Source organism: Rana temporaria, chromosome 10 (assembly GCF_905171775.1).
Source record: "Rana temporaria chromosome 10, aRanTem1.1, whole genome shotgun sequence".
Lineage (NCBI taxonomy): Eukaryota > Metazoa > Chordata > Amphibia > Anura > Ranidae > Rana > Rana temporaria.
In genome coordinates, this window is record NC_053498.1 from 30044657 (window position 1) to 30068896 (window position 24240).

At 41.7% G+C, this 24240-nt stretch overlaps 1 protein-coding gene across 5 annotated transcripts in view; it reads right to left on the reverse strand.

Annotated features, from left to right (window-relative positions):
* The window catches only part of SYT3 (synaptotagmin 3), a 344959-nt gene that overhangs the window by 27095 nt on the left and 293624 nt on the right, over positions 1-24240 (reverse strand). For all 5 annotated transcript variants that reach the window (XM_040327478.1, XM_040327474.1, XM_040327477.1 and 2 more), the window contains 2 exons: positions 11865-11985; positions 5692-5863 (listed from right to left, as the gene is read on the reverse strand). In XM_040327478.1, coding sequence (XP_040183412.1) covers positions 5692-5863; positions 11865-11985 — 293 coding nt within the window. The remainder of the gene's footprint in view (positions 1-5691; positions 5864-11864; positions 11986-24240) is intronic.

Sequence of the window (24240 nt, forward strand, 5' to 3'; positions counted from 1 at the left end):
CTTACTATCCCTGGCACACCCTTTATATTAAATGCTCTTTAATCAGTATAGAGGCTCAGTTTCACATGTGAGTGTTACCTAGGGCAGTCTGCATGCAAAGGCAGTCTGTCTAGTTTTGCCCACTTCTCAAAATTGACACCCAACAATGTAGGCATTCTGTTATATGCATACCTCCCAGAGGGGCAGCCCACTGTTTACATTGGGGCTGAAGGCTCTTTAGATAAGTACTGAGTCCCAGCAGCCATGACCTGTCATTGCACAGAGACCCATTTATGACATCACTATAATAAGGTACCGTATTTGCCGGCGTATAAGACGACTGGGCGTATAAGACGACCCCCTAATTTTCCAGGAAAAATTTTGGTTTTGGGATATACTCGCCATATAAGACTACCCCCTTCCTACTAGTCTTTCTGGAAGCTGAGGGGTAGCCAGAACCGCTGACAGAAACAGGCTTTTTTCAAATGTCACTGTGCCATTACATTACATGCCTCACTGTGCCATTACATTACATGCCCCCACTGTGCCATCACTTGCCCCCACTGTGCCATCACTTGCCTCCACTGTGCCATCATTTGCCCTCGCTGTGCCATCACTTGCCCCCACTGTGCCATCACTTTCCCCCCACTATGCCATCACTTTCCCCCACGGTGACAGTCAACGTCTGCTGCGAGCGTCCATGATTTGAAAGCCGCGCCTTCTCCTCAGACTGTCCTGTGATAGGCGGAACACAAATTTTCCCAGCAGCGCCTCTGTTCTGTGTTCCGCCTATCACGGACGTCATCTCGTCTGAGGATGAGAAGGCATCTGTGATAGGAGGAACACAGAACAGAGGCGCTGCTGGGAAGATTTGTGTTCCACTTATCACAGGACACTCTGAGGAGAAGGAGCGGCTTTTAAATCATGGACGCTCGCAGCAGACGGAGACTGTCACCGGCGTACAAGACGACCCCCGACTTTGGATGCATTTTTTTGCATCCAAAAAGTCGTCTTATACGCCGGAAAATACGGTATATAATGAAAATAGATAGACTTTATTTAAAAATGTAATTTCCAACTTGATGTGGAATACAATTGGGGTAGAGAACACAATGAACCAGCAGAGCAGTTCTTGACATTAGGTGGTTCTGTGGGTAAATGAGAGCGTTGACCTCTCTTCTAGGATATGGGCTACCCTACTGGTACAACAGAGCTGTCGCTTTATCTGAAAAGATACTTGATTAGGGAGAGAGGAGTTCCCGGCGTCTACAATAAGGAAACTCTTGATGAAGAATATAATCGTCTATTGGAAATAAAACATGTACGGATCGAGCTAATCCATTCCATGGAAATTACCTCCCCCTTCTTTTGGGCTAACATAAAAACATAGACAATGCATAATCAGTATTTGTTATATACAGTAGGTGGTATGCTAGAACTGAACAAAATATATATAGAGCAGAACAAATGTATATTTATAAGTACAAGGTACAATAAAATCATATAGACTAGGATAAAATGAACAAAGCATGTTCATGTCAATATGTGTAAAAACACAAAAATACAAATGAATATAGATGATAATAAACTATAATAACCTATGTGTACATAAAAGAATAAATAAATTCATAAATATTACAATTCATAAATATAAACGGTATGCAGAGAAATGAATAAAGGCAATCAATATGAAAAATAAAATGATCAATAATCACGCGTTGGCTCTTCATCAAGAGTTTCCAAATTCTGGACACCGGGCGCTGCCCTCTCCCTACTCATGTATCTATTCAGATAAAGAGACAGCTCTGTTGTACCAGTAATGCCACGTACACACAATTGGTTAAACCGAGAATGGTCTGATGGACTGTTTTCCTCGGTCAAAACCGATTGTGTGTGGGCGCCATCAGTTAGTTAACCATCGGTTAAAAAAAAAGGCACATTTTTTAAAATTAACCAATGTATTCCTAACCGATAGGTTAAAAATCCATGCATGCCCAGAATCAAGTCGACGCATGCTTGGAAGCATTGAACTTCCTTTTTTTCAGCACATCGTTGTGTTTTACGTCACCGCGTTCTGACACGATCAGTCTGTTCTCATCGGATGGACTGATCGTGTGTACACGGCATTAGGTAGCAGCCCATATCTCTGAAAGAGAGATCAACACTCTCATTAACCTGCGGAAGCAGCTAATATCAATACTAATTATCTAGATGAGGAGGAAAGGAAGGATCCAGAGACCACAACATATAAGCATAGTAAACTTCAGCTTTAGGGTTTTACTACCTCCTAAATTATGATAGTGTCATCCAGATCAATTCAATATCAGCTGTCATATTTCTATTGGTGGAACTGTAGCAAAAGTTTGTTAGGTTCATGCAAGTAAAAGAATGCAATCATTGGTTCAGGTTGCCCTATTATAATTTATTTTTGACTGATGGGCTTTTTTTGGCCCAAATAACAAACCGTCATTGGGGATGTCTGCCATGCACCTACAGGAAACCATATACCGCAGTCCTTACTAAAGCAATTCCATGCAGAGCTGTATTTATCAGATTTATAGACATACAGAAATTAAGTTATTACTAAAAAACAGTGTTTTCTCTTTTATTTTGTGTTTATTGACCACCTTCAGACACGTTTAGATGAATGCAGCTTAAGGGGTTGTAAAGGTTCGAATATAAAAAAAAAAACATGTCATACTTACCTTTACTGTGCAGTTCGTTTTGCACAGAGTGGCCCCTATCATCCTCTTCTGGGGTCCCATGACGGCTCTCGTGGCTCCTCCCTGCAAGAGCTAACCCCCTCTGAGAATCTCTCTCCAGAGGGGGTAAGCTTGCAGGCGTGCTCCCGCGTCCATAGCCGCCAAGCGGCCAGGTCATTGGATTTGATTGGCAGCAGGGGGAGCCAATGGCTGCGCTGCTATCAATCTAGCCAACGAAGAGCTGACAAGAGCTGGGGGAAAGCAACACAGGATCGCGCTCAGGTAAGTAAAATGGGGGCTCAGGGGGACCGGTGACTGCAAGGTGTTTTTTCACCTTAATGCATAGGAAAAAAACACAAAGGTTTACAACCACAACCACAAAATGAGTTACCAGAAAGAATAACCCAAGCAATCGACATATATCTGTACAGGTTATTGATGAGAAGACTTGTGCTACCTACAGGTAAATAAACCAAAGGGCTTATGGGCACTCCTGGTGCATTCTGATTTTAATATTTCTTAGCCATCATGCAATATGATTGGTGATAAGAGATGTAGCTATAGCTTAGGGCTCCCAATGACAAGGGCGCTACTATAAATTTAGGGGGCGTTTAAGTCATAGTTGGGCTCAGAAGCTGTTAATTCTATGTAAATTTGCCTCTGTTCTGGCTGTGGTTGTGCTGGGTAGAAGTTTTCCCTTGTTGCCTGTAGGAGGCGTTACCACTTCAGGCCCATGTTGGAACTCGGGCGAACCATGGTGTGTCGAGTGACCCTTCTCGGCAGCAGCCCAGTGGGAGTGGTGCCCCGCTGTGCATGCTGGGAAGGAATACTTAAGGGGCAGATGACGTTTTTCGGGGTCCCTCGCCTTGTGGCACTCTTGGTGCTAGGTGAATGCGCACGATTCCAGCCCGGGACCATGTTGGTCCGAGGCTGTATTCCTATCAGGTAGGCCCAGCTATGCTGGCTGGGGTCTATGGTTCTACAAAGGATCCTTAGCTGTCCATCCAAGCAGGGGAAGCTTCTTAGCAAAGGAAACTGGGAGAGGACCTGCCCTGGAGGAGACAAGCAAGGCAAGCTGTCTCCGGATAGGCCTGGTGACCTTGTTAAGGAAAGGGATCCACTATGCAATGTGTCTTACAGTCCGCCGGATTGGCTTAAAGGCTCTTTTGCTGTAAGGCAGGAAGTTTGGGACTGAAATCCTATGGCAGAGGATTCCTGACTATCCATCCTGTGTTCTGTTTCTATACTGTCCGTGCATCATTCCGGCTGCTAGGCCATGTGAGAGAGGTCTATCCGGGTGAGCAATACCCACTCAGGATTGAGTGGTGAATACTGCAACTTTGAATACTTCTTGTGCATTCTGTACCACGTACCTGAACCTGAACCTTCTCTACTCTCTCTTCTATACTCTCCACTTCCTTCACAAGTTTTATGCAGCAAAAATAAAACCTACGGTTGAAGGTTTTACATCTTGTGTGGACATTCCTACAAACTATCTCCCCTGGACAACGAACTTAGAGGTAATGTGCAAAACCCAAAATCTAAACCAGCAGCTCCTACGGAGGTAGTTCTACATAGCATTTTATGAAATAATGATACCAAACGTATACACAGATCAGCCATAACCCCGTAATAATGAGTAGGTTCTCCATTTTGCTGTCAAAACAGTCCTTACCCATCAAGGTAAGGAATTCCAAAATGTAATCCACATGAATGGAAAGACCCAAAGCTTCCCAGGAGATTATTGCCTCTGCCGACTTGCCTTCTTCCCATGATGTATCCTGGTGGAATCTCTTCCCCAGGTACAGTAAGTGACGCACAGGCATCCGATCATCAACATGATGTAAAAGAAAATGGGATTCGTCAGACCAGGCAAATTTGTTCCATTGCTCCATGGTCCAGTTCTAAAGCTGATGTGTCTGATGTAGGCGCTTTTGGCTCTGGACATGGGTCAGCATGGGTACCCTGACAGGTCTTGGAGATTACTACACTATAATTTTTTTCTGTCCACCCCATTACTAGAATTATCCCTGTCATTTCTATATCTCTATGACTTGTGTAGAGTATACACCAACAGTCCTGTATACGGCTGGCTGTTAGTGAGCAATCAGGCTACTGGCTTAGTAAATCCTTTCTTACATAGGGTTACAAAATATAATAAAATATAATACTTTGTAAACTGGCAATCTGTATCCCTGCTCGCACGCAGTATGAGCACCCCACGCCTGCACGTGAGAAATCATACTGTGAGATGATCAGATATCTTATCAAACATCCACCCACCAACCCTGGTCAGAGGCAATGTTGCTGCCGCAGGCGACTATGTGATGCCTTGGAAAATGTACACTTCCCAAAAACTATGTGTTGTGAATTTTGGACCTTCAGGAGTCTATGATCAATCTGTTCTCACTGAGCTCAATATTCAGGATTGCTTTTGAGGCTTCCTTCTGTGAATGTCAGCTTCTGATCTATATGTTCAGGCAGCATTGTCTGTTTTCATTATCCGGGATACAGCTGAGCTTTGGCGAACTCTCCCCATAGGATTCTGCGGTATCCAAACAGAATATTTGTGTTGTATCCCCAGGTGATAAAATAAATACATCGGCTTGTATACATACAGTATATGGAACATAAAATATGGAAGGAAGCTGAAAAAATTACATAAACTAGTACACTTCTTGAATTGATCAATCTTACCTAGCCAATTTGAAGGATTTAAGGTTGGGCTTAAAGTGGAATTAAAAGTAATACTAAAGGTTTTTTGTTTTTCAACAAAAAAGAGGTAATACTTACCTGCTCTGTGCAACAATATCACACAGAAAGGTTGCTTTCCTCCTCTCCTGGCAGACCCCACTAACACTGTTAGCTTCTCACCCTTCCGGATGCCTCCTTAGCACCCAGTTTGCACTGTAAGCGCTGGAAAAGGGTCACCTACAAAACTTAGCCAGTCATGCCTGATTCTAATGAGCCATAATTTGTTCTTAATTCTAAAAACATTTGAAATGCTTACCAATCATAATCCATTACAGCAATGGTGAGGCTCACATGGTCCATATTTTCATTAGGAATGTCAAACACTAGGGCCTCATTATAAGTTGGGTTTAGCGTGTTTTTCTTTATGGAGGTCTTCCGCTTTTTTAGTCTCCGGCCCTCGCAGATTAGAGAAACTTTCACATATGGATCTTAGAGAAGAGAAAAAGAAATAGATTAATGTATATTCAGATATATTGTTGAAGAGTATTACTTTCCAAAACCAATCAATTATTTAGCAGAGCTGAGCTACGAGATGGAATGGGGATAAATATCCCTTCTTGATCTGTCAGCGACTTATCCCAGCACAAATTCTGTAGGTCATTAAATATTAAATATGAAAGTAAAAGTCATCTACTGTACATTATAGGTCCCTTTCTGCTTTACTGTTTAATGACAATGTAGATGTCCAGCTTACACCATACAAATCGATAAAAAAACAGCTCATCTCCCAAACTTTCTTATATGAGAAACCGCTTTTAAAATATTTAAAACCACCCAGTAAGAAATTTGTATCATGTTTATATCTATTATTCTGGGATTTTATCAACTTTAACAATTTATAATATTCCCTATTTATTTTACAATACCATGGCAATAATTTTTCAATGCATTAGCGCAGCCTTTCTCAAACTTTCTACCCTCGAGCAATCCTTGAAATAATTTTCAGGTCTTGGGGTACCCCCGGTAAAACCAATTAATTGAGGGTCAGTGAGAATAATGCCCCCTTACAGTGATAGTCAGAATCCCACTTTTACAGACATCTAAAAGATCATTAGTATCATGCTGCTGGCTCTGCCAAGTGGCGTTGTCCCCTAACTATGCAAGTACCATCAAATGGGAGATCAATCAGCCACAGCTCAAGGAACCCTTAGTAAATTCTAGAGCAGTGGTAGGCAATCTCGGCCCTCCAGCTGTGGTAAAACAAATCCCATCATACCTCTGCCTGTAGGAGTCGTGCCTGTGATTGTCATGGGACCATAGGCGTGCACACAGGGTGTGCTGGGTGTGCCCAGGCACACCCTAATCACCCTGTGCAGCACAAATTCCCCCTACTGCCCTAGCTTTCCACCGCTCCCCTCTGCAGCACTTCTGGCTTCTCTCCTCTCCTACCAGCTGCGCACACCTATGCATGGGACTTGTAGTTTCAAAACAGCTGGAAGGCCGAGGTTGCCTACCCCTGCCAGAGCCCTCATTGAGAATAACTGCATTAGAGCAAGTAAGTTACTGGAACACACCAATAATCTCCAGAATGCTTTAATCAGGGATCACATCATAGTTACAATAGCGACATTTCAGCATTTCGGATGACCCCTTCATCAGGCATGTGACAAGCACTATGCTTGAGAAAGGGGTCCTGTGAGTCTCTGAATTTTCGCTATTGTAGCTATGATGTGATTACTGAATAAGGCTAGGGACCCATTTTGGAGATCTTTGGTGTGGCGGTGAAATACTTCTTGCTTTGTCTATGGTTTCCAGCTAGTGATTGCTACAGAACCCATTTAAATTTACAGGCACTTTCAGGAGTGTGTTCCTTGTGAACATTCTGCTTTACTGCATTAGAGGTTTCCTTTCAGACTATCTCTCTCTCATTTAAATCTGTATAGAGCCATATAGAGCAAAGGGAGGGAGGGTCATTCATTCCTTTGACTCATTCAGCTCTGTGCACTTTGAGCTTCCCCTATTAGCTTTTTAGACATATTTTTTTCAGGAACATGGTGAGTTATAAGTATGAATAATATGAAAACCTGCATAATTTAGGATTACTTGTACCTTTTAAGATGTTCAAGAAGAGAATCAATAGACAGAGCAGTAAACTCCTTTAAGGACTCAATCACACTTGCTTTGGCCTCCGCAGAGCTATCCAAACTCCCATTTGAGAGGTGATGAGGAGGCACTGTATCTCCTCAAAACCTGCTTTAAGCCCTTGAGTCCCACACTAGCACACTGCAACTGCTTGCATTGCATGTGGTTGCAGGGCGCTTGCAGAGGAGCTCTATTTACATGAATTGACATGGTATACAATTCCTGCTGCAGCAAAGAGAGAATCGTGGGCCAGATTCACGTAGAAGTGCAGCGGCGTAACGTATCGTAGATACATTACACCGCAGCAAGTTTTCATCGCAAGTGCCTGATTCACAAAGCACTTGCAATGAAAACCTACGCTGGCGGCCTCCGGCGTAAGTCCGCGTAATTCAAATGGGCGTGTGCCATTTAAATTAGGCGCGCTCCCGCGCCGGACCTACTGCGCATGCTCCGTTTCGAAATTCCCGCCGTGCTTTGCGCGAAGTGACGTAGTTTTTTCGAACGGCGACGTGCGTAGTGTACTTCCGTATTCCCGGACGTCTTACGCAAGAAAAAAAATTTTTTAATTTCGACGCGGAAACGACGGCCATACTTTAACATGGGCTGTCTAAAGTTAGGGCACCAAAAACAACGACTAACTTTGCGACGGGAAACTAGACTAGCAGTGACGTAGCGAACGCGAAAAAACGCCGTAACTCCTAGTTTGCATACCCGACGCTGGTTTACGACGTGAACTCCCCCCAGCGGCGGCCACGGTACTGCATCCTAAGATCCGACAGTGTAAAACAATTACACCTGTCGGATCTTAGGGCTATCTATGCGTAACTAATTCTATGAATCAGTCGCATTGATACTCTGAGAGATACGACGGAGTATCTGAGATACTCCATTGTATCTCCTTTGTGAATCTGGCCCCTTGTCTTTCCCTGCATTGTATGCATTTGGGGGGGTCTATGATCTGTAAAATTTGTCAAAAACGCTTCTAAACACAAACGCTCACGTACGCCGCCATATACGCATGTAAAAATGGCAAAACTGAAGTTTTTAACCGTTGGTTACTAGTGGTCAAGTTCCAGCGTTCACAAGAGGTTTTCAAATGTCTTGTATACAGCCATTGGGGTGCTGTAAAAACATTGCTTAATCCCTGGGGTTTACCACCCCTCAGCTGCTAGTGTGAACAAGCCCTAAAATAGATTTTTTTATATCTACAGAACACCATCAGTATTGGTCAAGACTGATGACTAGCTACTGTATATACTTTAAGATTTTTCATTTAAGCGAATGGGAATATAGTGAAGACAGGTAATCTAAAAGGGTATGTACAGTTATTTCACCATTTTGTTTATACATAGTGTATATACATGTAAAATAAATCAACTTAAATAATAGCCTCATCAGTAAGTGACGGTTCACACTACCACGACTTGGGTTTCTGTACTTCTTCAAGACGACTTCTAGGCAACTTGTACCCAGAAATTTCAATGGAAGTTGCCTCCAAAGTCGGATCACCGTCTTAACTGAAGCAACTTTACAGGAAGAGAAAATATTTTTCTCAGGCAAACCCCTCACTCCCACAGAGCTGATTATTCTGTGATTGGCCACAGCCAAAGTCGCCTGTCCTAGAGGCAACTTTAAGTTGCGTTGTAAGTTGCTCCAAGTCGTGCTAAAGTCGCGCTGAATTTGCCTTGCAAAGTCACGCTGTAAGTCGGGTTACCCCTGCGTGAACCGGCTCTAATGATAATGTTTTCAAGTTCTTGTTTAATTTATAATTATGTACTTATTTGCTCATTATATATGCAGACTTTGCTTCCTGCTTTTTCAGCCCTGAGCTTTACTGCTCCTTTTCACAATTTACTGCAGGTTGATCGACCTGCTGAAATCAATACCCTCCCTGTGTGGCTGATATCTTACAGTTGTCAAAGAACAAATACATGTTTTTTTTTTGTTTGTTTTTTACAGAAACCCAGCCCAAAAAAAGTGGTTATTTGGGGGGTATCTGTACTGTCCTGCCATTTTAGGGCATCAAGAAACCATATTCTGTAGACTTTATAAATTTCACACAGACTAAATAATAAAAACTGATCTAGGTTATTCTTATCAGATAAATGTAGCAGAATACATTTTGGCCTAAATTTATGAAGAAAGCTTATTTGCTACATTTTTTAACAGAAAAATATGTTTTCAAAATGTTCGGTATTTTTTTGTTTATATAGCAAAAAAAAAGTGGTGATGAAATACCACCAAATGAAAGCTCTGTCTAAAAAAAATTATAAAAATAGAATTTGGGTATTTGAGTATGGTGTTCAAAGGGTGACAGTCCTGAAATTTGAAAATTGGCCTTGGCATGAAGAGGGTAAACGTGTCTGGTATCGAGGTGGTTATAGAGAAGCTATAGTCCTTTTTGTTGTTTATTATTTATTTTAGTATGCATGTTAAAGATATACACTTGATATACATTATTTTATCAGTCTTAAATAATCATTCTATGGCTCTCTTTTCTCAATAGTTATTGAGGAGAAATTCTACTAAATCATGAATGGTTCCTATTTATAACATGCGGCTTTCTCTTGTAACAGACAGCTCCCAATTGAAACATGTCATTCTCAATTGTAACATAAAATACTCTCTATTGTAACAAGGCAGCTGTCTAATGGAACATGGCAGGTTTCCCATGTATCAAAGGGAAAAATCTTGTTTTAGAACATGGCAAAATTCTTTCTGCAGTAAGACAGATTTTACCTGGGTACACATGGAGTCCAGAAATGGGTTGTGGGGCACTGAGTAGACTTGGGTCTACAGCAGCCATTCTCAACCAGTGTTCCCTGGAACCCCAGTGATCCTTCAGAGGTTACTTAAAAATATTGTACTCACTACCCTAATGTTGTCAGGTATGTAAAGAGTACACCCAGGCACAAAACAGTTCTAGCACACAAATTCAAATCATAGAACACAAAAAAGGAAACATCGCTATACAAGAACAAGGAGTCCATAAGCAAAGTCTATAAAAACATGAAAAGTTCACGCCCTATGCATTTCGTGATAGGTCACGCGTAGGTCATGTCGTGCCCCTGGACGTGACCTATCACAAAATGCATAGGGAGGAACGAGCGGCGTGCTGACGTCACCTCCTACCATTGCTTGATCTCCAGATGGACGGGTCTGCCTCTTGCATCCAGTTGGCACAGCAGGCTCAAGGCTTTTTTGTCAACTACACTTGTGAGTGCAATATATATTTTTTATGTTTTGTAATAAACACCTAAGGTTTTACACTATCAAAGCATCTGTTTTCCTTGCATGCCACATCATTTTCTATTGGTTTACTGCTATGGAGTATGCTGACTAGCGAGGCTGTGGATTCAGGGTGCCAGTACTATCCAGCTGAGATTTATCACAAGCTTCTCCGGGTCCACCGCCTAGAGGACCACTGGGCTTTGGTACGTGGATTAACTTGTCATATGGTGGTGGAGTGCACTTTGGTTCCAGTCCTTATCTGAAGAGTTTGGACGTTACCGGATTTGTGCACGGTTGGCTATTCATCATCATTGGTGTTACACTCAGATCATCCATTTATAAACCTCTATTGATTTTTATGTTTTAAAATCGATTTCACAATTTACATTGACTCATTTATTTTGATTGTAATTTTTCTCACAATTCTTTCACCATCATTTTTTAGGGTCATTCATGGGCCTTCATGTGTGATTCTACACGTTTTTTTCATTATTAATCAACACCTACACTCAGGGTTTTATTTTCTTTTTAGGTTTAGCGCAACTTTATTTTTTCTTTTATTAGTGCAATATATATACTTTTCATTTTTATGGGATTCCTCCAGAGGTTACTAGGGGTTCTTGATCGTTGGATGATTGACTTCCCATTTGATAGTGCCTAAATAGTTTTGGGTGCAAAACTACCCCACAGAGCCAGCTGCATAAAGCCAATGATCTTTTTTAGTTGTTGGATTTTGACCACCACTGTGAGGGGTATAGTTACTACTGACCACCAATGTAAGGGGCATTCTCCCCACTGGCCACCAACGTCAGGGGAATTTTTCTCATTGACCACCAATGAACTGGTTTTAGCAAGGGTTCCCTGAGACCTGACAATTACTTCAAGGGTTCCTCTGGGGTTAAAAGGTTGAGGAGAAAGGCAGATCTACTGGGAAAATCCCATGTGTGGTTTACTCCAGAAGGGACTGTAAAGTGATATTTCTTTTACTCACTCAGTGAGTTCTAATGTACAACCCTAGGATTATGCCCTTTTGGTACCAGAACATATTTCTTATAATGTCCAGGGAAAAAAAAGCTATTGTATACACTTTAGGAAAAATAATAATATTCAGCTCACCTGAAAAACCAGTCAGATCCATGGCCTTCAAGTTGGAGGCTTTGATGACAGTGGCAGTAAGGCGTCCAGCAGTTGGCAAGTAACACAATGAGAAGTTTATTTCTCCTAAGTCCGCTTTTTCCTTAAATTACAAATAAAAACAATGTCTTTAAATAAAAATGTTAAATATCACATTCCAGTTTTTATTTTATTTTATGTTTGTACAGGGAGCCAAGTTTGTCCCAATTAGAGAGGTTGTATAAGTGTTACTTTAGGCTGCTGTGAGGGTTATCTATCTGTCTTCACCTATGGTGGAGTATAATGGAGGCAATTCAAGAAGTAGACTGGAGCCCACAGCTCTAATGGAAAACTTTTAGTACTTAAAAATCACAATGGTATTTATTTATAAAAAAAAAAAAATCTATTGAACAGACAGAGTTATTATTGGCCGTGTGCCACCTCGTTCGATGCTTCAATTAAAAAAAAATCACGCCAATTCCAAGCTCCAGCCGTTGGTGGGATGGGGGCGGGAAAAGAGTGAGGACCCTATATGTAATCTGTAATCTGGTGACTACATCTGTTCCCACACTGGAGGCGGCATCTCATTTGGAAATGGATCTCCTTAGTATACCATACTCAGCGCCGATATGTACTCTTCTTAAAAGAGTATGGGGGGGAGACCTGGAAAGCCCAGGGGATAATCGGTCTGTTATCCTTCACGCCGATATGGCATAACCCGAGGTACCCAGAAATACAGGAACTACAGGGATTCACTTTATGGAAAGAGAAAGGGATATACTTTTTCGCACAGCTGTACGAGGGGGAGGTATTAAAAACATATGAACAGCTGTGTCAGGAATTTCAGTTAAACCCAAGGGGGTTTTACCAATACCTCCAACTTTGACATGCTTTGCAGGCACAACAAATAACACACTCCCTAGTAACATCGTCATCATCCTTGATGAAGGAAGTATTGGGAACAGATGATCGGTGAGAAGATTAATATCAAAAATGTATATGGAACTGTTATCTATGGTCCAGGACCATACCTCTCTGAGATGCCGCAGTACATAGGCAGAAGATATAGGGGACATGGATCAGAACCAGTGGGAAAGGGCTTTAGAATCCATTCCAGTAGTATCAATATCTGCGGCTCATAGATTATCACAACTATTTATTTTGCATAGGGCATATAGAACACCAGTGCAGTTGCATAGGTGGGGGAGAAGAGACTCCCCCCTATGCCCAAAGTGTAAAGTACATCAAGGGAATTTTATACACCTAATGTGGAGATGTCCAAAATTACATCGGTATTGGGAGGATGTCCCCCAGTGCATAAGTAGATTGGCTCAGGTACCTATCCCTTTGGATCCCCTTGTCCATTTACTTGGTGCTATAGATGTTGAGTCGTTTTCAAAAGGAATGTATCTTATGTTAACCAGAGTGTTATATCTGGCGAGAAAAGTCATTGCACGATATTGGATGGCATCAGATGTACCCACAGGAAGACAGTGGATTCTATATGTGAACTCTTTACTTTTTAGAGAAAGATTAACATATAGTCGCAGGGGGGAAACGGGTAAATTCAACCTTATATGGCAACCATGGATGGGGGATGCTAGACTTGCGCCACCACAGTTGGTAATAGATAGACTCCGGAGGTAGGGACCATGGGGGACTGTAGGGAGGGGAAGATGGAAAGGCGTAAAGAAGCATAAATCTAAATGAGTAAAAATACATGCACTTAAGAGAATTCTAGAACTGGGAAAATAAAAAAAGAGAAACCAAAGAGAATATTGATGAGACTCAGATTTAAAAGGGTAAATACAAGGTGGTGTGGGTTTGGGGGGGAGGGTAGGGGGGGGGGGGAATGAAATAAAAAATGCACAAAAGGTACACGGTTAATGATGATATCATATTTTGTGGAAATAAGGTTTAAAAAAAAAATTAAATGTGTATTTTATGTATTTGTTGTATACGACTAAAAGCCAAGTGTGTATCATAAGAGCAAAAATTCAAATAAAAAAGAAGAGATTAAAAACAATATAAAAATGATAGCGCAGTACTTTTCTACTTTGTTACATAAGGTTAGGCTTAGACCTAAATGCTAGGGTGTGATGCGTTAGCGGGCCAGAAATTTGACCTGCACCTTTTTTGGCAGTGCAACATCAGTACATTGTCACTCTGTTTTGCATCATGCCTTGCATTGAGGTTTGGAGTGCCATTCACCATAGCAAGTAGAAGGCATTGTTTCTGTATTTCTGTAATGTAATAATGTGAACAGGACCTAAGAAGGGGCCATTTTAAAAATCTGAACTCCTGGATTAATATTTTCTGAGGCTACCAAAAAAAAATCTCATATATATATATATATATATATATATATATATATATATATATATATATATATAGATAGAGAGAGAGGTAAGCCGCTATAATCAGCATTTACAGTAGCAAAGTGTATTTACAGACAAAACTTTTTTTTAGGAAAGGGTTAAAGCCCTGTCAATTTCTGTTTTACAATTTGTGTCTATCTTGGAAGATTTTCCCTTGCATCCTGTCTAAGGGATGTAACTGGACGTGACAGGAAATTGACTAAATGAGAAGAAATCTCCTCTTAGGGCTCGTTCACAATAGCTTTGGTCTCTGGAGAGCAAAACTCTTCAGAAAACAAATCACAGACGCTAGGGGGGTTGCATCAGCTCCCCACTGACTGCTTTAACCCCTTGAACCCCACATTGCATGCAGTTGCGGGGCACTTGCAGAGTAGCCCCATTCAGTTCGAATGGGTCACGCTTGGCAATGGCATGCACTACGCCCGCCAAAAAGGGACAGGGGCTAGAATTCCTGTTGCAGCCACGAAGCAAAGCACCATGGCCATGACATATGTATACCCCTGACTGTTGCAGCTAAATGGGGAGTGTTTGGGGAGGCTGTAAAAGTGTGGCACAACTGCAGGGTTTTACCGCCCCTCAACCACTAGTTTGAACGAACCCTGAGACAGCTGCCACCAAAACAGGTGTACCATTTGGAACATTTCCCTTCACCCCTTGTCCTGGGGACAATGGTAAAAAAATTAATTTCCTATCACTTTCTATCTCGGTGTCGATGGTCACCAAGGCAAACAGAGAGGGACACAGACAGAACAAACCTGACAATGGTTTTGACCATTAACTATCCCACACTATCTAAAACTAAAATAAATTTGGCTGTACATAAACTTTAATTTCCAGATACATTTTTTATTATTATTTTTAACAGTGCGTGGAGAGTTTAGAATCTCTTTAACCACTTCAGCCCTGGTAGGATTTGCCCCCTTAATGACCAGGTCATTTTTTGGGATACGGCACTGCGTCGCTTTAATTGACAAATGCGCGGACGTTGGCTGTTCCCAAGCAAAATTGGCGTCCCTTTTTTCCCCACAAATAGAGCTTTCTTTTGGTGGTATTTGATATTTTTTTACTTTCTGCTATAATACATATCCCCCCCCCCCCCAAAAAAAAATATATCAGTTTAGGTCGATATATATTCTTCTACATATTTTTTGTAAAAAATAAATAAATAAATCACAATAGGCGTATATTGGTTGGTTTGCGCAAAAGTTATTGCCTCTACAAACTATGGGATAGATTTAGGGACTTTTATTTATTTTTTATTTATTGTTTTTAGTGGAAATGGCAGTTATCTGCTTTTTTGTCACGGGACTGCGACCATGCTGTGGACAAATCTGACCAGAAATTACACTTTCTGGGGACCAATGATATTATATTGATCAGTGCTATAAAAATGCAGGGAAGGGGTTAACACTAGGGGGCGATCAAGGGGTTAAATGTGTTCCATGACTGTGTTCAAACTGTAGGGGGGATGGGCTACCAGTGACATGACCGAGATCACACTTCCCGATCACTGGGAACAGTAGATCTGTCATGTCGTCTGGCAGAACGGGGAATCTTTGTTTACCTGGGCAGTTCCCCCATGGGCTACTGCAGGGACATGACAGAGATCACTGTTCCCGATCACTGGAAACAGAAGATCTCTGACATACTGTATAATCTGGCAGAACAGGGAATCGCCCTGTTTACATTGGCAGTTCCCCGTTCTGCCTCTGTATACGACAATCACGAGTCGCCGGACTCACGGGCACGCTACCGCTCTCTCCTGTGCAAAGACTGGCGTACACCTACGGCGGCTTGCGCAGGAGAGCCGACCTGCTGCAGTATAATGATGGCGGCTGGTTGGCAAGAGGTTAAAGATTTCATTGTAATAAATTCTTCAATTTGTCCCACATGCCACAAAACTATAATTATGTTCCTGGTAGTCATCCACAAATTAAATCATACAAGTTTAAAAATGTTCATGTACCAAATGGTAATAATAACAGTATTTTACAAATCTGCAAAACTAGGAGAAAAGAGGGACAGTAGAGTTAATTAAGGCTAATAAATATTCACTGGGAATTCATTAGGAGAAAATTGTAAAAAATCTCTATTAACTCTCATTAAAAAAATGAATTAAATTAAAAGTGATGTTAAACCCAAAAAAGAAAAATGTATTTGCAGAAAACCTTTTTTTATGGCTTTTTGCCTTTAATTTTACATGGTGATCCAGCCAGTAAGGTTTTTTTTTTCAACTTTCATTAGCAGGACAAGCTTTCCAGACAAAGTAGCAGTTAGTGGGCTGGTATAAACAACTTACCACTGACAGGAGTGCTTACAATAGTCAACTTGTATTCATTTGTGTAAAACATTTATCCCAAAAGGAAACAAATTTGTTGTAAGTTCTTAAAGCGGGGCTTCCGAGGTCCTGACGTTTTTTTTTGTTTCATTAAACTCTTCTAATGTGTATAAAATAGTACTCACATCTTTTATGTCCCTACTGCCCCGCAATCTCAGTTGGCATAAAAAATGACTTTATAAAATCTTCTTAGGGCCATTTCCATTTTGCTTGTGGGCAGCGTGAAGCCCACAAGCAAATGCTTCCGGGAAGCGGTGAATGCGGATGTCCCAGCATTCACTGCTGTATCCCGTGCATGAGAAGTGTTGACAGCGAGCAGCGCTGTCAACACTTCTCTGTTGCCATCACAACGGCCTGCGTAATGAAAAGGTCAAGCCCCATTGTGACGACATGCCGACATCTGCCTTCTGACTCGTCTCCTGGGAAGCATGACACTGTGCTCCCAGGAGACACTGGGGCGCTTGCGACATGAATGACACGCCCACTCCCGCGGGAGGGAAACCCCGGAAGTGCCTGGTATTCCCTGCGGAATAAAGGTACTGGATTAATTTTAAAAAATAAATAATAGCGGACTTAACATGTATGTATTGCGGTCTTATTCAGACATCTTTTCTTTTGAGGGTGAACCTCCACTTTAAATAGTGTTAGCTGAAGTTCAGCTTTAATATGTCTCTACGGGTTGACAATGCTGCTGTCCAAGGATGTGTCTCTTGCTACTCCATTCAAAATATTGTCACCCCAAGACAGGAAGTGTTTTTATTTTTTTGGCTGGTTGATCAGATGAAAATAAAGGGAAAAAAAGTTCAAAACAAGAAAAATAAAGCAGCAACCAAATAAGAATTGGTAAGCCACAATATATAACTTTTTTTTTTTTGAACAACTTGCAAAGCTACCCTGAACACTCGCTACAAGAAGCTCTATGGACGATAATGTACGAGCTTTACCAAGACCATTATATGGTCTTGGCATAGCTCATAAGTTACAGTCCCATAGCCACATGGAGCCTGTTTTCCTGGAGTTTGTGTAGGATCCAGCCCGTTTTTGTACTTCTTCTGTAGTTTTCCTACTGTCCAGAAACAAAATGGTAGACTAAAAAATAATCATCATATACCATAAGCAAGTTGGCTGTTTGGTCTTCTTGCCTCATCGTATCAGAGTTCTTGGTTTAATTGCCATCAAAGGCCCTGTCTGTATGTTTCTACATAGGTCCCAAAAAAACTCATGATAGGTTAACCAGAGGACAACGGTCTGGAGGACCGTTTTCAGGGCTCAAGTCCTGCGGGAACGCGTGGAAACAGAGTTCCTGCACTTTTTTCACAGCAGGAACTCAGTTCCCTTTGCAGGACTAGAGCAGCTGAGAGCAGCCTAGCCAATCCTTCACTAAGCGGCGATGCCCAGCTCGAATCACTGTCAGGGGCAGGCGAACCTTAGTGATCCTTTATGTTACTGGCCGCTTCCTGTATATAGATTCATCAAGTAGTGTGCGGGTATTCCTTCACTTCCTCAATGTCTCTTGGGAGCTTTTGTCATTGTTCCCAGGAGACATTGCGGAGGTCTGCCGCGAGTTATCGCAGGATTTAGAAAGAACTTGCGGTTTAGACCCCTGACCGTTTTCATCAGTCCAAACCGATCGTGTGTAGGCCCCATTGGTTATTTAACCTTAGGTTAAAAAATAGACAACTTGCTTTAAAATTTAACCTATGGATTGGTAACCGATAGGTCAAAACAGATCGTTAGTACGCACAACCATCGGTTAAAAATCCACACATGCTCAGAATCAAGTCGACGCATGCTTGGAAGCATTGAACTTCGTTTTTTTCAGCACGTCATTGTGTTTTACGTCACCGCGTTCTGACACGATCGTTTTTTTTAACTGATGGTGTGTAGGCGCGACGGACCATCAGTCAGCTTCATACGTTAACCTAGGACAATGGTCCTTCAGACCGTTGTCCTCTGGTTAACCTATCGTGTGTACGAGGCCTTAAACCTACATATAATAATTTCTGTTACTATGTAAAACAGTCAGGTTCTTCTAATATAGATTTATGTTGTCTTCATTCACGAGTCAAGGAACATGTATGTGTGAGAACCCATCAGTGTGCTCCATCAAAGCAGGACTAATGCCGCGTACACACGGTCGGGATTTCCGACGGACTTTAGATAGAGAGCAGGTTCTCTATTTTTGCGTCGAAAATTCCGACTGAGTTTTGCCCGATAAAAAGTCAGACCGTGTGTACGTGGCATAATAAACCTTTGCCTCCGAGCTACAGTGCAGCTTTCAGTTTTCAAAAAGCTGGGCTGATGGTTGCTGAATCGGGGCGCCAGGAGAATTTTTTGGCCAACAAGCAAGCATTCACCTGTAAGGTTGCCCAACCATTCATGGTTATGCTTACACAAGAGCAGAGTCTCCAACGAAATTGCTTTCCAACCACTGCCCTAGGAAAATGGTCAACCTCCGTTATCTGCTTGTGCCACAGGTACCAGAATGTTGGCCAAATCTGTCCAAATAGGATGAACTCAAAGGTGTGTGGTCAGCTTTAGCTGCATTGCCAGAATGCTGTAGAAGAATGGGTGACCACAAACACAGTTATTATGGTAATATTTGGATCTGGAATTGAGGCGCCATACCAAAATCTTCAAGATCAAAAAAGTTTGTTTGGATCATAGAAGGAGTACAAATTCCAACGTGTTTTGGAGACCAGTCCTCATCTCCATTAGGACTTGCTGAAACATAGACTCAGGGTAAGATGAGTTTTTGAGAATACTGCAATAAAGCAGCACAACAAGCTAGTTTAAACAGTCTGTTCATTTTGGACTCAATTTATATCCCCACATGTGGAGAGTGTCTATTGATCTGGATGGAGATTGGCATGTATAAGCAGCTCTTTAGTAATATCTAATAAGACAATATTTGCCAGACAAGAGAGTGAATGGCAACAGCATCTGGTGAGTTTTATTCTTAACCTCCCTGGCAGTATGATTCTTTCAGAAAAAACATGCTGAAAGCGGTACCATTATTTGCAAGGAAATTTGGCGTTTTATATTGTAGGTCTGTAATTTTTAGAAATAACTCACTTAAATCTGACCAAACAAGATTCTAATAGGCATCCCGGGTATGACATTTTTTTAAAAACAAAATTTTAAATTATAATATAATAAATAATTATAAATAATTATAACAAATAATAATATAATTATAATAAAAATTATTCAATAATGTAATCAAATCAAAATCACTGAAATTTGCTCAGTTGCAGAATTGTCGCTGTCATTTTTTTTTTTATGACGAATTTCACCACAAATCGATATCGCACAATTCTGCAAGTGATTATAATTTATTATCACTGTTTTTTAGCTGATCTAAAACAATTTTTGACATAAAGGGACACTTTTGGTTGCTATGGACAATCTACAGTTTGCAGGGAGAAAGAAACGTTTTTATTATATAAAATGACATGCATGACACAGGACAGACCACTAGGGACAAGGGGGGGTGTGTTTTTTTTTTTACATACAGTACTGTAATCTATAAGATTACAGTATACTGTATGTAAAGTGTTTGTTTACTTTTTTGAATTTGGCGCCGTTCTCCGTCCCCGTGCGCCGTAACGTCGCAGGGAACGGAGATCGGCGGCACAGGAGGACGCTGTGTGAATCGAGCGAGGTCCCGCTCGCTCACACAGCGCGGTGGCATCGCTGGATCCAGGGACAAGGTAAGTAAACCAAGCCTGTGGATCTAGCGAGGCAAGCCCGAGTCTGACTCGGGGTTACCGCTCGCAGCAGGAAAATCTAACCCCGCGTCAGACTCGGGAATACCGCCAGGCAGGTTAAGGGAATGGAATTGGCACACATTACTTTGGCGGTGGTTCACCCTCCATAACAACTTTTTAGCAAAAAATTCGGCATAGTAGCGCGAGCTACAGTATGCCTGTCTTTATTTTTTTATCCCCGTACTCACTGTGCACTCGTAGATAGAAGATTACGACTCCCCGCGGGGAATGGGCGTTCCTATGGAGAGGGAAGGTGATTGACGGCCGGCTCTGGCACGTCACGCTCCCCGAAGACAGCCGGAACAGGTCCCGGCTCTTCACGGCGCTATACGGCGCCTGCACAGACTATGCGCAGGCGCCGTGAAGCGCCAAGTCCTATTTCGGCTATTTCCGGAGAAGCGTGACGTGCCAGAGCCGGCCGTCAATCACCTTCTCTCTCCATTCCCCGCTGGGAGTCGTAATCTTTTATCTACGAGTGCACAGTGAGTAACGGGATAAAAAAATAAAGACAGGCATACTGTAGCTCGCGCTACTATGCCGAATTTTATGCTAGAGGGAAATTTTTTTTTTTTTTTTTTTTTATCAATAGGGTGAACCCCCGCTTTAAGTATGGGTGTTTTATGTTGATCATTTCACAATGCTAATATTTAGGAGATTTGAGGATTACTAAGTGCGCTACTGTGGATATATTTGTCTCTTTTTAACATTGACATTTGTTTTACCTCATTTGCATGTCCTTGATGTGTGTGTGGCTAGTAGTCAGGTGCGTTTCCGAACAATTGATTTTCGGAGATGTCAATGCATCACATGATGCGATAGTAGTTAGGGCCATTGGGGAAATGAATTCAATTTTCAATGTTCAGTAAATCAGATTTGAGTAAATTTGTATATTAAATTGAATTTGTAATTGTCACAGACAGTCAGTTTAGTTCCACAGTTTAATTCAAGTCTTAGGTTTAAAAAACTGGGGGCTGCCGAATTTTGCATTATTTATTGTGTTGTGACCAAACCTTTCTATTTGTTCTAAATAGTTTTGATATATGAATATCGAATTAGCTCATAATATCAAAATCAAAAACTAATATAGATAGCAGTCTCCAAAAAAAAACAGTGACATTTTTTGAATCCACCCTAAGGAATATATGAAACGAATGCTGAAAATGAATTGACTCAACATAAGCAAACAAAATTCTTCAATGAACTAATGCATCCGAAGTGAAACTAAACAAAAAACAATTCAGAGTGCACGTCTAATAGCTGGGGCAACCACCTGTACGTGTAAGCTCGTCAAGTACTCCAAAGCAGGGTGAAAAAATTTGGTGCACCATGAATATAGGAAACAACACGCTACAGCTCTGCATTGTTTAGCAAACCAGTTACTCATTCCTTGGCAAGAAGGATGTGTTTTAGGAGAACATATATCAGATTTTTTTTGTCTGTCTGTTTTCTGTATCTGTAGCCAGTGTTTTTGTCTGCGTTCAGCCATGTCCCAATTCCAACCTGATAAATATGTATGGCTTGTCAGAGCCAGCGATCTGTGGCGCTACAAATCCATTTGTGATGAGAAACAAAAGCCGTGGAGCTGCCTTGTCTCGCTAGACACATGCTTGCAACAAGAATTCAAACACATAAAAAGAAATACAAACCCACAAAAAAGAAAAACCAAAAATCCTAGACTTTATCCTATCCTAGACACTTAATGCAAACGCCTTGCAGAGGTCCCTGGGAGCCAATTTTCCAGGCCAATTTTCTTCTAATGAAACAGCTTATCAATTCTACTTTATAAGACCGGGAGGACAGGGTTGAAATGGAGAACGGAAAACACAAATTGAAAGGGGTTAAGGTTCAAAAGATATAATTGTACAGCAGCCAAGGAAACCAAATAACTAATTTACTACTGTGGGGAGCATGGCATACAATGTTGGCAATTTCTTGAGCTAAGGATAGTTTAAAGTGATTGTAAAGTCTTGTGTCTTGTTTTTTTCCTATAAAAATTACAACATGTTATACCTACCTGCTCTGTTGCAGTGGATTTGCAACAGGTCCCTCTTCAGTGCTCCTGGCTCCTCCTTTCTTTTAAGTGCCCCCACAGCAAGCACCTTGCCATGGGGGCACCCAAGCCGAGTCACAGCTCCCTGTGTCTATTCATAGAATGCATTAAAGCAGAGCTCCATCCTAAAGTGGAACTTCCGCTCATCGGAACTCTCCCCCCCCCCTCCGGTGTCACATTTGACACCGGAGGTGTGCAGATACCTGTCAAAGACAGGTATTTGCACTCACTTCCGGGAGTCCTCTCTGCAGGGACCTGCGGGTAAGTGCGTCACTTCCCGCCCCCGCCCGTTGTGTTCTGGGAAACACTCGGCTCCCAGAACACAGCAGGAACCAGTGAGGACGGCGCTGCGTGACCGTAGGGAACCGGGCAGTGAAGCCGCAATGCTTCACTTCCTGGTTCCCCCACGAGGATGGCGATGGGGCAGCAGAGTGACGAGGGATTGCTCATCTTCTGCTGCAGACGTCGTGGACTCCAGGACAGGTAAGTGTCCTAATATTAAAAGTCAGCAGCTGCAGTATTTGTAGCTGCTGGCTTTTAATATTTTTTTACAGCGGAGCTCCGCTTTAAGATAAAAAACCTTCTGCCTTTACAACCCCTTTAAGTATGACAAAAATGTGAACGGACATATTTAATTCCGGGGGTGTAGAATAAAAAAGGAAAAAAAAATTACGTTTGGGGGATTTATACATGCCCCTTTCAAAAATGTAAGCCAAAATATATTCTGCTACATGTCTTTGGTAAAAAAAAAAAATATGTTTGTAAGTGCATTTCCTTTTAAACTCAATAAATTGTGATTAACATATTGCACTTAGGTGGCGCTTTCTGTTTTGTTCCCCTGTCTTCCCCTTACAGAGCCGGCTTTCTCTGAGGACAGCTGCCGCCTACCATCCTCCTATCCCTCTCCTCTCCTCCTTTAAATGATTGGTTATTACCACATACCAAGATATGGACTAAAGAACTGTGACTGTTTTTTAGATCTATCCTCTGTCCATATTCATTTATATTTTTTATTCACTAGTCTTTTGCGCTGACAGTTTACCTTATTGTTTTTATTGCCTGGATCAGCACTGTAACATGTGAGTGTAATCACCATTTGTTGTCATTTATTACCTTATTAAAATGACTACACTATGACACCTTCCTCTGTCTTTTGTGGAAACATTTTTCCCATCCTAGTTTTTATCTCGAGGGGGCCAGTGGAGTGGAACTGTGCTGTCAGTGGAATCAATTGGTATTCCAGAAGCGCTGTTTGACCTTCCTGTAAAAAGGAGTCATCATTTTCTGGTGAGTGGCCACCCATCTATGGAGAACTGGTGGTGAAGAACTAGAAGTTTATTTTTTGAGCAACACATTTTGGTGTTGAGATTCATCACATATGGACTTTATAGCTTGCTATACTATGTATATTTATATTTGCAATTAATTGTATATGTTTTACTGAACATCACTAGCACACTTTCAGAGTCGGTTCACACTAGGGCGACACGACTTCCAGCGCGACTTTCAGAGGCGACTCCGACACGACTTGAGCATGAACCACAGGGCGATCTGGGGCAATTTACAACACAACTTGAAGTCGTCTCCAGGACAGGAGACTTTCCAGTGGCCAATCAAACAACAATCAGCTCTAGGGGAAGGAGGGGGAGGGAGAGGTTTGCCTGAGAAATGTATGTTATCTTCCTGGAAAGTCGCTTCAGTTAAGACAGTGATCAGACTTGGATCAGACTTGGAGGTGACTTCCATTGAAATAAATGGGTACAAATCGCCTACAAGTCGGATTGAAGTAGTACATGAACTTCTTTTGAAGTCGGAGCGACTCGAGTCCTGTGTATTAACACCG